The sequence below is a fragment of the Oncorhynchus mykiss genome, chromosome 10 (assembly GCF_013265735.2).
Source record: "Oncorhynchus mykiss isolate Arlee chromosome 10, USDA_OmykA_1.1, whole genome shotgun sequence".
Classification (NCBI taxonomy): domain Eukaryota; kingdom Metazoa; phylum Chordata; class Actinopteri; order Salmoniformes; family Salmonidae; genus Oncorhynchus; species Oncorhynchus mykiss.
In genome coordinates this window covers 16017447-16031219 of record NC_048574.1, presented here as the reverse complement: position 1 = coordinate 16031219, position 13773 = coordinate 16017447, and the positions used below count along the sequence as shown (strand labels likewise).

The 13773-nt window shown below is 42.9% G+C and overlaps 1 protein-coding gene across 5 annotated transcripts in view; it reads left to right on the top strand.

Moving 5' to 3' along the window:
* Positions 1-12682, top strand: part of LOC110534856 (vasodilator-stimulated phosphoprotein) — a 39324-nt gene extending 26642 nt beyond the window's left edge. For 4 of the 5 annotated variants that reach the window (XM_021619791.2, XM_036989792.1, XM_036989795.1 and 1 more), the window contains exons 9-13: positions 1492-1534; positions 1794-1898; positions 7717-7786; positions 8197-8254; positions 10215-12682. In XM_021619791.2, the coding sequence (XP_021475466.2) occupies positions 1492-1534; positions 1794-1898; positions 7717-7786; positions 8197-8254; positions 10215-10252 (314 nt within the window). In that variant the 3' untranslated portion in view covers positions 10253-12682. The remainder of the gene's footprint in view (positions 1-1491; positions 1535-1793; positions 1899-7716; positions 7787-8196; positions 8255-10214) is intronic. The other variant, XM_036989793.1, reaches the window with a different exon arrangement.
* The last annotated feature ends 1091 nt before the right edge of the window (positions 12683-13773 follow it).

The window sequence follows — 13773 nt, the reverse complement described above, 5'->3', positions numbered from 1 at the left end:
GTTTAGCTTTCTAAAATCAAGAGATATAGTATTTTACTGCTTATCAAAGTTAGCTGGTTAACTTAATAATGGTCCTGTTTTCTGGAACACTCCACTGATCATAAAATTATGTACAATGCATTCGGAAAGTATTCAGACCCCTTCACTTTTTCCACATTTTGTTTCGTTGCAGCCTTATTCTAAAATGTAATAATTTTATTTTTATTCCTCATCAATCAACACACAATACCCCATAATGACACAAATAAAACAGGTTTTTATAAAAAAAAATTGCAAATCTATTAAAAAAAATAAAAAAATACCTTATTTACATGTATTCAGACCCTTTGCTATGAGACTCAAAATTGAGCTCAGCTGCTCCTGTTTTCATTGATCATCCTTGATGTTTCTACAACTTGATTGGAGTCCACCTGTGGTAAATTAAATTGATTGGACATGATTTGGAAAGGCACACACCTGTCTGAATGCCAAGCATCACGTCTGGAGGACACCTGGCACTGTCCCTACGGTGAAGCATGGTGGTGGCAGCATCATGCTGTGGGGGATGTTTTTCAGCGGCAGGGACTGGGAGATTAGTCGGGATCGAGGGAAAGATGAATGGAGCAAAGTACAGAGAGATCCTTGATGAAAACCTGCTCCAGAGCGCTCAGGACCTCAGATTGGGGTGAAGGTTCACCTTCCAACAGGACAACGACCCTAAGCACACAGCCAAGACCACGTAGGAGTGGCTTCGGGACAAGTCTCTGAATGTCTTTGAGTGGCCCAGCCAGAGCCCGGACTTGAACACGATCGAACATCTCTGGAGAGTCCCGAAAATGGCTGTGCAGCGACGCTCCCCATACAACATGACCACTTGAGAAGAATGGGACCAACTCCCCAAATACAGGTGTGCCAAGCTTGTAGCGTCATACACCAGAAGACGCAAGGCTGTAATCGCTACCAAAGGTGCTTCTACAAAGTACTGAGTAAAGGGTCTGAATTCTTCTGTAAATGTGATATTTCAGTTGTTGTTTTTTAATACATTTGCAAAAAATCTAAGCTGTTTTTGCGTGGTCATTATTATTGTGTAGATTTGAGGGGGAAAAAACTGTTTAATTAATTTTAGAATAAGGCTGTAATGTAACAAAATGTGGAAAACGTGAAGGGGTCTGAATACTTTGCGAATGCACTGGAAGTCTTAAGTTAAATGTGTACAAACATGAGACAGCTAGTGTAGTGTCCTGGGTCATATTCATTAGGTACCAAATTAAAGAAAACACACCAAAACGGGGAGGGACTACCTAAACCTAGTTTTCCATTTTATTTTGCTACAGTGTGCACTAATGAATACAACCCAGATCTCTTTGCCTCATATTAATGATCTATCCTTTGTCTGATTTGAGCTGTGAAGCACTGGTTGGCCTTTTTACTGAATAAAGTATAATATAGCTCATAAACATAATATAGATTTTGATGTTTCATCATTTTCATGATCTACTTTTGCCATGACAGACACCCTCAGGAGACCGTGGGAGAAATCCGCCACCATGCCAAGGTAGGCAATTCACCCGTCTGTTGAATGTCCACACAATAAACACCAACACGCTGTCTCGCATACCTGTGGTGCAGGAAATTACAGTCCCCCCAGTTTAATTCACTACAATAACTGTTTTTATGTTTACTATGAGAGACAACTGTGTGGGCATAAATTCCATCTGTGACCCCCGTGGAGCCAGCCCTGCCCCTCTCTATCCCATCTTTCTGGCACTGTAAAGAGATTGTGTTTGAGAGAAAATCTTGCATGTCTCAAACAGGACTAACTCAACCACCAAGACCCAGGTGCAGGAGAGCAGCCCAAGCACCACCACCTCTGCCCTTCCTCCCGTTCCCCCTTCTCCATCCTCTACCCCAGTGTCCAGGTACCCCCTATCCCCCCCCCCCCCCCATCCTTTTCCCTTATGCCGGGACTCCACGTCTGTCTGCTGCTATGCTACAGTCTCACTAGTAGTGCTGAGCAATGAGTGCTTTTTGAAGTCTGTTTGGATTCTATTATGGAAAAATTCAGTTTTCTATTTTTTTATTTTATTTAATGCACTGTGCATTATTTTGGTTGCAAATCTGGGTATTAATTTGATTAGGTGGTCAGGAGTCTTATGGCTTGGGGGGTAGAAGCTGTTTAGAAGCCTCTTGGACCTACACTTGGCTCTCCAGTACCGCTTGCCATGTGGTAGCAGAGAGCACAGTCTATGACTAGGGTGGCTGGAGTCTTTGACAATTTTTAGGGCCTTCCTCTGACACCGCCTGGTATAGAGGTCCTGGATGGCAGGAAGCTTGGCCCCAGTGATGTACTGGGCTGTTCACACTACCCTCTGTAGTGCCTTGCGGTCGGAGGCCGAGCACTTGCCATACCATTCAGTGATGCAACTCTCGATGGTGCAGCTATAGAACCTTTTGAGGATCTGAGGACCCATGTCAAATCTTTTCAGTCTCCTGAGGGGGAATAGGTTTTGTTGTGCCCTCTTCACGACTGTCTTGGTGTACTTGGACCATGTTAGTTTGTTGGTGATGTAGACACCAAAGGAACTTGAAGCTCTCAACCTGCTCCACCGCAGCCCCTTCGATGAGAATGGGGGTGTGCTCTGTCCTCTTTTTCCTGTAGTCCACAATCATCTCCTTTGTCTTGATCACGTTGAGGGAGAGGTTGTTGTCCTGGCACCACGCGGCCAGGTCTCTGACCTCCCTATAGGCTGTCTCGTTGTTGTCGATGATCAGGCCTACCACTGTTGTCATCTGCAAACTTAATGATGGTGTTGGAGTCGTGCCTGGCCGTGCTGTCATTAATAGCATTCTCACATAGGTGTTCCTTTTGTCTAGGTGTTAAAGGGTAGTGTGGTGTACAATAGAGATTGCATCATCTGTGGATCTGTTAGGGCGGTATGCAAATTGGAGTGGGTCTAGGGTTTGTGGGATAATGGTGTTGATGTGAGCCATGACCAGCCTTTCAAAGCACTTCATGGCTACAGACGTGTGTGCTATGGGTCGGTTTTCATTTAGGCAGGTTACCTTAGTGTTCTTGGGCACAGGCACTATGGTGGTCTGGCTAAGACATGTTGGTATTACAGACTCGGAGAGGTTGTAAATGTCAGTGAAGACACTTGCCAGTTTGTCAGCGCATAATCGCAGTTCGCGTCCTGGTAATCTGTCTGGCCCTGCGGCCTTGTGAATGTACATGTCCTGGTAATTCATCTGGCCATGTGGCCTTGTGAATGAACGAACTCACTCCTCTGCCAGTCCATGGTGAGTAATCGCAGTCCTGATGTCCAGAAGTTATTTTCAGTCATAAGAGATGGTAGCAGCAACATTATGTACAAAATAAGTTAAAAAAAAAGAAGTTACAATCGGTTGGGGGCACGTAAAACGTCAGCCTTCTCCGGCGCCATCTTATCAATCACTTAGATCATGTATTTCCCGGTTCGTGAAGCAACTGCTTTCTATCCCTTTCAGTCTCGCGTTCTCTCTTCTCTCAGTCTCTGTGGATTACTCTGTACAGACCAGACAAGTTTAAGCATGCACGCAATGAATTATGGTCATTGCAGTTAATTGACACGTTTTCAAAGCTAAACTATGTAGAAAATTGGCCTGTTGGAAACTACAACTCTCTACTATCTCGCAAGTGTTCAGGCTTGATATAATTTATCTCTAGAGAAACTCTGCATTGAGCTCACAGAAAAAAAAGGAACAAAATGAAATTCGAACCAACGTGCGTCAACTAAACTCAGCAAAAAAATAAACATCCTCTCACTGTCAACTGCATTTATTTTCAGCAAACTTAACATGTGTAAATATTTGTATGAACATTCAACAACTGAGACATAAACTGAACAATTTCCACAGACATGTGACTAACAGAAATGGAATAATGTGTCCCTGAACAAAGGGGGGACAAAATCCCCAAAAAGTCAGTATCTGGTGTGGCCACCGGCTGCAATAAGTACTGCAGTGCATCTCCTCCTCATGGACTGCACCAGATTTACCAGTTCTTGCTGTGAGATGTTACCCCACTCTTCCACCAAGGCACCTGCAAGTTCCCGGACATTTCTGGGGGGGAATGGCCCTAGCCCTCACCCTCCGATCCAAAAGGTCCCAGACGTGCTCAATGGGATTGAGATCCGGGCTCTTCGATGGCCATGGCAGAACACTGACGTTCCAGTCTTGCAGGAAATCACACACAGAACGAGGAGTATGGTTGGTGGCATTGTCAAGCTGGAGGGTCATGTCAGGATGAGCCTGCAGAAAGGGTACCACATGAGAGAGGATCCCGCTCCTGAGTACAGGCCTCGGTGTAACGCTCATTCCTTCGACGATAAGCGCAAATCCGACCATCACCCCTGGTGAGACAAAACCGTGACTCATCAGCGAAGAGCACTTTTTGCCAGTCCTGTCTGGTCCAGCGACGGTGGGTTTGTGCCCATAAGTGACGTTGTTGCCGGTGATGTCTGGTGAGGACCTGCCTTACAACAGGCCTACAAGCCCTCAGTCCAGCCTCTCTCACCCTATTGCGGACAGTCTGAGCTGAAGGGTTTGTGCATTCCTGGTGTAACTCTGGCAGTTATTGTTGCCATCCTGTACCTGACCCGCAGGTGTGATGTTTGGATGTAACAATCCTGTGCAGGTGTTGTTGCACGTGGTCTGCCACTGCGAGGACGATCAGATGTTCGTCCTGTCTCCTTGTAGCGCTGTCTTAGGCATCTCACATTATGGACATTGCAATTAATTGCCCTGGCCACATCTGCATGCCTCCTTGCAACATGCCTAAGGCACATTCATGCAGATGAGCAGGGACCCTAGGTCAGTAGAAAGTCCTCTTTAGTGTCCTAAGTTTTCATAATTGTGACCTTAATTGCCTACCGTCTGTATGCTGTTCGTGTCTTAACGACCGTTACGCATGTTCATTAATTGTTTATGGTTCATTGAATAAGCATGGGAAACAGTGTTTAAACCCTTTACAATGAAGATTTGTGAAGTTGTTTGGATTTTTACGAATTATCTTTGAAAGACAGGGTCCTGAAAAAGGGACGTTTCATTTTTTGCTGAGTTTAGTTGTTTAATAACACAAAATGTTGGTTTATCGCTCAGCACTACTCACTAGGTGTAGGGTGAAGTTCCCCCTAGCAGTGATCTTGGGTCATTTTCCCCACTCATGGTTAAGTTTACGATTGGGGGTGGGAAGCTGATCCTAGATCTGTACTTAGAAGTTTCATCCTGGAGTGAACTGACAACAGCGCTGTGTGGCCTCTTGTGCCAAGTGATTAAGCAACACAATGCTGTGTATAGCTGTGAACATCTTTGTTTTTGCCATAGCACTAACACACCTGATTCTAATCAAATGCTTGATGATTGATTGGTTTAATCAAGTGTTAATTAGTGTTAGGGGAAAATACAGTGGGGCAAAAAAGTATTTAGTCAGCCACCAATTGTACAAGTTCTCCCACTTAAAAAGATGAGAGAGGGCTGCAATTTTCATCATACTATCACAGACAAAATTAGAATTTTTTTCTCCAGAAAATCACATTGTAAGATTTTTTATGAATTTATTTGCAAATTATGGAGGAAAATAAGTATTTGGTCAATAACAAAAATGTATCTCAATACTTTGTTATATACCCTTTGTTGGCAATGTCAGAGGTCAAACGTTTTCTGTAAGTCTTCACAAGGTTTTCACACACTGTTGCTGGTATTTTGGCCCATTCCTCCATGCAGATCTCCTCTAGAGCAGTGATGTGTTGGGGCTGTTGCTGGGCAACACGGACTTTCAAGATTTTCTATGGGGTTGAGATCTGGAGACTGGCTAGGCCACTCCAAGACCTTGAAATGCTTCTTACAAAGCCACTCCTTCGTTGCCCGGGCGGTATGTTTGGGATCATTGTCATGCTGAAAGACCCAGCCACGTTTCATCTTCAATGCCCTTGCTGATGGTAGGCTTTGTTACTTTGGTCCCAGCTCTCTGCAGGTCATTCACTAGGTCCCCCCGTGTGGTTCTGGGATTTTTGCTCACCGTTCTTGTGATCATTTTGACCCCACGGGGTGAGATCTGCGTGGAGCCCCAGATCGAGGGAGATTATCAGTGGTCTTGTATGTCTTCCATTTCCTAATAATTGCTCCCACAGTTGATTTCTTCAAACCAAGCTGCTTACCTATTGCAGATTCAGTCTTCCCAGCCTGGTGCAGGTCTACAATTTTGTTTCTGGTGTCCTGAATTGCTCCCACAGTTGATTTCTTCAAACCAAGCTGCTTACCTATTGCAGATTCAGTCTTCCCAGCCTGGTGCAGGTCTACAAATTTGTTTCTGGTGTCCTTTGACAGCTCTTTGGTCTTGGCCATAGTCGAGTTTGCAGTGTGACTGTTTGAGGTTGTGGACAGGTGTCTTTTATACTGATAACAAGTTCAAACAGGTGCCATTAATACAGGTAACGAGCGGAGGACAGGGGAGCCTCTTAAAGAAGTTGTTACAGGTCTGTGAGAGCCAGAAATCTTGCTTGTTTGTAGGTGACCAAATACTTATTTTCCATCATCATTTGCAAATAAATTCATTAAAAATCCTACAATGTGATTTTCTGGGTTTTTTTTCTCTCATTTTGTCTGTCATAGTTGAAGTGTACCTATGATAAAAATTACAGGCCTCATATTTTTAAGTGGGAGAACTTGCACAATTGGTGGCTGATTAAATACTTTTTATATAAGTATATACATAAATGACCAGGATTGGGAAACACTGCTTTAGGGCCTAGCAATTCTCAAGTTCTGGCCATGTCTTTGGTACTCTCTGTTTTTGTCTTTTCGGTCTTGCTGAGATTTAAAAAGTATCACAGGAAAAGCGCAAGAGATGGTTTCAGTAAATTTAATTTTTTGCTGCCGCCTTGCTTTGAGCTGTGTGTCTTTACTATGTCTTCTGACTAAGCGTTTCTGTCCAGCTTCTGCTAATGACAGTACCCTAGTCCAGAGCACGGTCCAGAAACAACCCTCTATACACCCTAGGCACTGGTATAGATTTGAACGGATTGGATATGTATAAGCAATATGGGGAAAATTCCACCTAGCCTACCAGAGGGCAAGGTGGTGGAACTACCATATTACTTATACTTATCCAGTTTTTTCAGATCTTTTTTTTTGTCAAATGCCAAAGGGTTAGGGTATGTTTCTGGACTGGGGTTTCGCTCAAGTCACCACTTGAGTAAAACAATTCTCTCTCCCTCAGATGTGGAAACAAAACTGATTAACTCAAGGCCAGTGGCTATGATGAAATTCTATCTGGTGTACTAGTGCTTGGTTGGATCAAACCATTGCAACTAATGTAGGCAAATTTGACCCATTCAGTGAAATGGTTTGAACCTCCAATACTAAAAATAATACACTGACCATTGAAAGTACTTAAGTGTCTATGTTGGTACAACAGTCTGCAGCTTTCCGTTGCGCTTCTGCTGTTAACGGTGACAAGATGGCTGGTTCGTGGCTCCTGTCAAGATCGCCATTTGTTGCCATGGCAGCACAACAACCCGCCACTGTTGCCCGAACTGAGCTTCCATATCCTTGGGGTTTGTTGTTGCCCTCCCTCTCTCTGCCCATCTTTCCAGTCACTCCTTTTTTCATTCTCCCTCTCCTCACGCCTTTCTCTCTCTCTGTATCTCTATCTCTCTCTCGCTGTATCTCTCTCGCTGTATCTCTCTCTCTCTCTCTTAGGATGAAGGCAGTGAACAGTACCACGGACAGCACAGGCAGTGAAGACACAGAGATGGAAAGAATCAAACAGGTGAGCTCCACCATTACCTGTTAATGTTGTTTAAAGGATTATTGGTATGTAGGCTAGAGATAACAGGGTGGCCATTGCTCCCCCACTGATGGTGTCAGATGAGGATGACTATTGGCATCATCCAGGCTGAATCACATCCAGCCGTGATTGGGGGTCCCATAGGATGGCGCACAATTGGCCCAGCATTGTCCGGGTTTCGCCAGGGTAGGCCGTCAATGTAAATAAGAATTTGTTCTTAGCTGACTTGCCTAGTCAAAGGTTAAAAATACATTTAAATTGTCAGTTAACACTATTTCATTTTTTGTATTTGTGGGAAAGCAGGTGTTCTTGGTTTCAGAGTATATGCTTAATTGATTGGCGATGATCAGAATGATAATGACTGTGATGATGAAGATAATTTGTGTGTTTAGGACATCCTTGAGGAAGTGAGAAAAGAGCTCCATAAAGTGAAGGATGAAATAATCTGTGGTGAGTTCCTGATTTGTCCATCCATTTCAAGGAGCACTCCCTAGCTTGTATGTCTTTAGCAGTACAGTCAATAAGAATCACAATACAATGTTGCTCCAGCTGCAGTAGTATATTCATATGCCTCTAACACAGTGGAGGCTGCTGAGGGGAGGACGGCTCATGATAATGACTGGAACGGAATCAAACGCTTTCAACCCATGTGTTTGTTGTATTTCCTAACATTCCACTTATTCCACTCCAGCCATTACCATGATCCCTGTGCTCTAACACTACATACAGTGCATTCGGGAAAGTATTCAGACCTCTTAACTATTTCCACATTTTGTTACTTAACAGGATTATGGATTTAAAAAAATGTTTAATCAATCTACACACAATACCCCATAATGACAAAGTGAAAGCAGGTTTTTCTAAATGTTTGCAAATGTGTTAAAAATAAAGAACAAATACCTTATTTGCATAAGTATTCAGACCCTTTGCTATGAGAAATTGAGCTCAGGTACATCCTGTTTACATTGATCATCTTTGATGTTTCCACAACTTGATTGGAGTCCACCTGTGGTAAATTCAATTGATTGGACATGATTTGGAGAGGCACACACCTGTCTATATAAGGTCCCACAGTTGACAGTGCATGTCAGAGCAAAAACCAAGCCATTAGGTTGAAGGAAATGGCCGTAGAGCTCCGTGACAGGATTGTGTTGAGGCACAGATCTGGGGAAGTGTATCAAAAAATGTCTTCAGCATTGAGGGTCCCTTAAATATAAGAGGTTTGAAACCACCAAGACTCTTCCTTGAGCTGGCCGCCCAGCCAAACTGAACAATCTGGGGAGAAGGGCCTTGGTCAGGGAGGTGACCAAAAACCCGATGGTCACTGACAGAGCTTCAGAGTTCCTCTGTGGAAATGGGAAAACCGTCCAGAAGGACAACCATCTATGCAGCACTCCACTAATCAGGCCTTTATGGTAGAGTGGCCAGACGGAAGCCACTCCTTAGTAAAAGGCACATGAAAACCGGCTTGGAGTTTGCCAAAAGGCACCGAATGACGCTTGGCATTCAGGTTTTATCAGACCAGAGAATCTTGTTTCTCGTGGTCTGATAAAACCTGAATGCCAAGCGTCACATCTGAAGGAAACCTGGCACAATCCCTACTGTGAAGCATGGTGATGGCAGCATCATGCTGTGGGGGATGTTTTTCAGCGGCGGGGACTGGGAAGCTAGTGAGGATCAAGGGAAAGATGAACAGAGTAAAATACAGAGAGATCCTTGATGAAAACCTGTTCCAGAGCGCTCAGGACTTCAGACTGGGGCGAAGGTTCATCTTCCAACAGGACAACGACCCTAAGCACACAGCCAAGACCACGCAGGAGTGTCTTCGGGACAAGTCTCTGAATGTCCTTGAGTGGCCCGGCTAGAGCACGGACTTGAACCCGATCAAACATCTCTGGAGAGACCTGAAAATAGTTGTGCAGCGACGCTCCCCATCCAACCTGACAGAGCTTGAGAGGGTCTGCAGAGAAGAATGAGAGAAACTCCCCAAATACAAGTGTGCCAAGCTTGTAGCGTCATACTCAAGGTTGTATTCGCTGCCAAAGCTGCTTTAACAAAGTACTGAGTAAAGGGTCTGAATACTTATGTAAATGTGATATTTCTGTTTTTATTTTTTATAAATTTGCTGGGGGAAAAATAAACTCTTTGTGCTTTGTCATTATGGGCATTGTGTGTCGGTTGTTGAGGGGAAAACGATTTAATCCCTTTTAGAATAAGACGAATGTAACAATGTGGAAAAAGCCAAGGGGTCTGAATACTTAAAGTATTTTATTTTATATTATTCTCTCAATTCACATATTACAAATCATATATTTGGACTTTTTATATAATGACTAATTCACAAGACAATGTGTAAGGAATTTTGGTGCCTTTCTCTTTCTCATGAATTCCCTTCCTCTTTCTCTTTCAGCATTTATCCAGGAGCTACAAAAGAGAGGACCAGTATAGTCTCTCAACATACAGCCACTGGGGGGGGGGGGGTGGAAGGGGGGGGGGGGGGGGTGGAAGGGAGAGATAGCCATATGGAGGGGTGGATGGCTCATATATTTCCTTCAATGTTACACACACGCATACCTATACATTTAGGACTGTACCAATCGGCAGTCTTCCAAACTTTTTTAGGGGCTGTTTTTCTTGTTTGTCTTATGGTTTCAAGAGCTCTGCTGTGCTGTGCTTCTCTCTTGCTCCACCATCACTGCCTACCTTACTCTACTCTCTCCCTGCCTCCCAAGTCAACGCCCATATCTTACCTGGACGTATCTAGCCTTACTTTTCACTAGTGCGGAGCAAGGTTTGGCTCAGTTCGAATTTAAGGCAGTCAACTGAAATTCCAATTCAATTATTGAAAAAGGGCATCTAATTTCAATCACTTCTCAATAAACTGAAAAGGAGAAGCTATTTATGTCAAGTTTTACACATTTTGGATTTTAAATTCACTTTCTGAATTTACTGACTTCAATTCGAATTGAGCCCAAACCTGATGCAGAGAATTCAGGGAATACCGTCAACCACACCATCGAAACAGTACATTGTCAACAGTCGCACATTTCAGTCTCACACCAACCCATCTGTGGGGAAACGGTTCAGCTGCAGCGGTTGACCACACGGTGGAGCTGTGAAACAGGAGAATCGGATCAGAGGGCCTGCCTTTTTCTGTAGTCTCTGTACAACCCCGGAACAGTCGGAACTACAAATCCCAGCTTGCAACAATAAGAGAGATCTGGTTAAATATATGTCTGTCTGTCTACTGCACCTAATAGGAGTAGGGTGAAGTTGTTCCTAGACCCTGATCTTGGGTCAGTTTTGCATTTTCTCCACTTATGTTTAACTTTGGGGGAGAGGAAGCTAATCCTAGAACTGTACTTAAGGAAACTTCAACCACCTTACACTGCCACCTTATACTCTAATAGCGAACGGGTTGCCAACTCCTCTGAGCTCTTGCTACACCTCACATCAATTGTTTGTTTTTTCCAAACTCAGGGATTAGAGGAAGCATATCAGTTAGTGCTAGATAGGACCGTCTGCAACAGGTCCTATACTAGTCACCATGCCCACTTCTCCTTAGCATTTAGCACAGAGGATCGCAGCAGACCACCTATGGATGACAAACAGGTCCAATCCCAAATCAACGCCTACCCCCTACAACCTTTGCCTCCCTTCTTCACTAGTGGGGTTGTGAGAAGATTGTATTTGTGTAAGCAATATGGCATCCAGCCAATCAGAGCATGTTGAAACTATTACCATATTACTTATGTCTATCTTATCCTTTCAGATCTCCACAAGTGCATAGAGTCAGGGGTTGATTTTGGTATACGGTGACAATTCTCACCTAGTCACAGAAACAGAATGATTAGAATGGGCATTATCCTCTAAAAGCAATTAGCTATTGCTGATAGGATCTTAGATTATTTTAATTGTATCTATTTAAGAATGAAGAATGAATTCTTAAGCACTCCAATGTCCGTGACATTTCCGAGCTCCCTGTGCAGCACATCCAACAGGTTGCCAACCATATCCATTTCCCAATGACATGGGGAACCATGCCTGTTCTGTCCATTCTTTTTCTACCCTCCTAACACTGCCTACTCTTCTAGTAACCGCATAAGAAAAGGGGGGAGAGGAGGAGAGCAGGTAGGGGACTGTACCTGGTATGATTCTGCTGCAGTGCAGGTAACTGCAACATATCACAGTGCGACAGGGACTCTTACTCGACTTTGTATGTTCTTATAAAGATACTTAATACCCATTATGTTAGCCGCCTCTGTGGCCTCGTCCGATAGAGATGCCAATCTTCGCTAATGCAAGTCTGCCTCACCTCCTGAGCACTCTTACAATCCTATAGATTAAGCTAAAAAAAAACGTAGTACTTAAAAAAATCCTTATGGTTTTCTATTTCCATTGGAAATTCTGTGGTAATGAAAATAGAGGCCCACTGGGCAAAAACTGGTTGAATCAACGTTGTTTCCATGTCATTTCAACAACAACAAAAAATCCATGTGAGGTTGAGTCAACATGGAATACTGATTGGATTTGAAAAAAATCATAAACTTAAGGGAATTTTATTTTTCTTTTACCCAACTTTTTGTCTAAATCCAATGACATGGTGACATTTGTTTATTTCACTTTGAATTCACATTAGTTGACAACTCAACCAAATGTAAATCAAAACTAAACATTGAAATGAAGTATGTTCCCAGTGGGAGGAATCTTGATTTATTTTTAGATACATTATAATTGTTATTTTGGATTTATTGAAGGTGATTTTCTATTATTAGAGTGAAGGATTTTTACACTGAAATGTTGTGTGAGAGAAAATGCTGTAAAGACACTGGATTGGAGATACCTTTCTGGTCAAATACAGCTGCTTCTTGAATCAAACTGTGGTTCGTCTCATCTGTTGGTTTGGGGTGGGGGGAGAGACCATAAGGGAAGTATTTAACATTAAGCGTCATGGCATCATCGGGGGAAAATCTAAACTAAAGATAATTACTACTTGATATAATATAAGGTGGAGCATATTGAGAAATGGCTGGAGCTTAAGTAATGTAACAAACAATATTCTACAGACCCTATTGATCTAGCACTCAAGTCTATATGTGATGTTATTTGTTGGATGAATGTGGTCTAAATACCCAGCAGTCCTTTCTAGTCCACACATTTCATTGGTCCCAATGCAGTACACTGTAGGTCTATAAATTACATATTGTCTTTATAGAGAAAAAAAGCTATGCCAATGTAAAAGTGTGGTTGGGAATACTTAGCAGGGTCTGTAGACTTAGTATATGGTGTCATTTAATGGGACTCTGAATAATACGGAGAGTTGCTGGCCTTTTACTGTGGTCAAATAGCTTAAAATGGGGTGCCTGAACAATTTGGTACAAATTTAGCACTGTACAGGAAAAATATTTGGTCTGTGGGAGGTCTTTGTGCATGCAGGAACAGTAATGTATGCTTTTTTTTAGAGAGAGAATAGTGTAGGAACACAGAATAAACCAATATCACGATATGCCTTGCTCATATCAAACGGAATCGATATATCAAATTATCGATATTGGTGCCAACCACCACTAAATCACTTCATAATTAAGCATATAGCTTCATTTCATCCGTCTGCTATATTGTTCAAGCTTAAAACCTTAACTTCTTTCAACTAAGTAATTTCCTCCGGTAACTCATGTAAAACATGCTATGCCATTGTGAGAAAGTGTATTCACATTGCCCTCTCATAAGACTACTTTAGAGAACAAGCGTGCATAAACACCACAACTGAAGTTCTCAGCGGTGTAAATAGGCCTCCCATGAGAACTTTTTTTTAACCTTGTTTCTGAATGGACCTCTCTCATTTGTCACGAGTTAACATAACACACCATTGTTTGGAGTACGCCTGAACCCTCCAAACGTTTCCTCATCTGGCAAAACACATTTCAGTGTATCCTTGCTTATGTCAACCTTTCCAGTTAACTGAATCA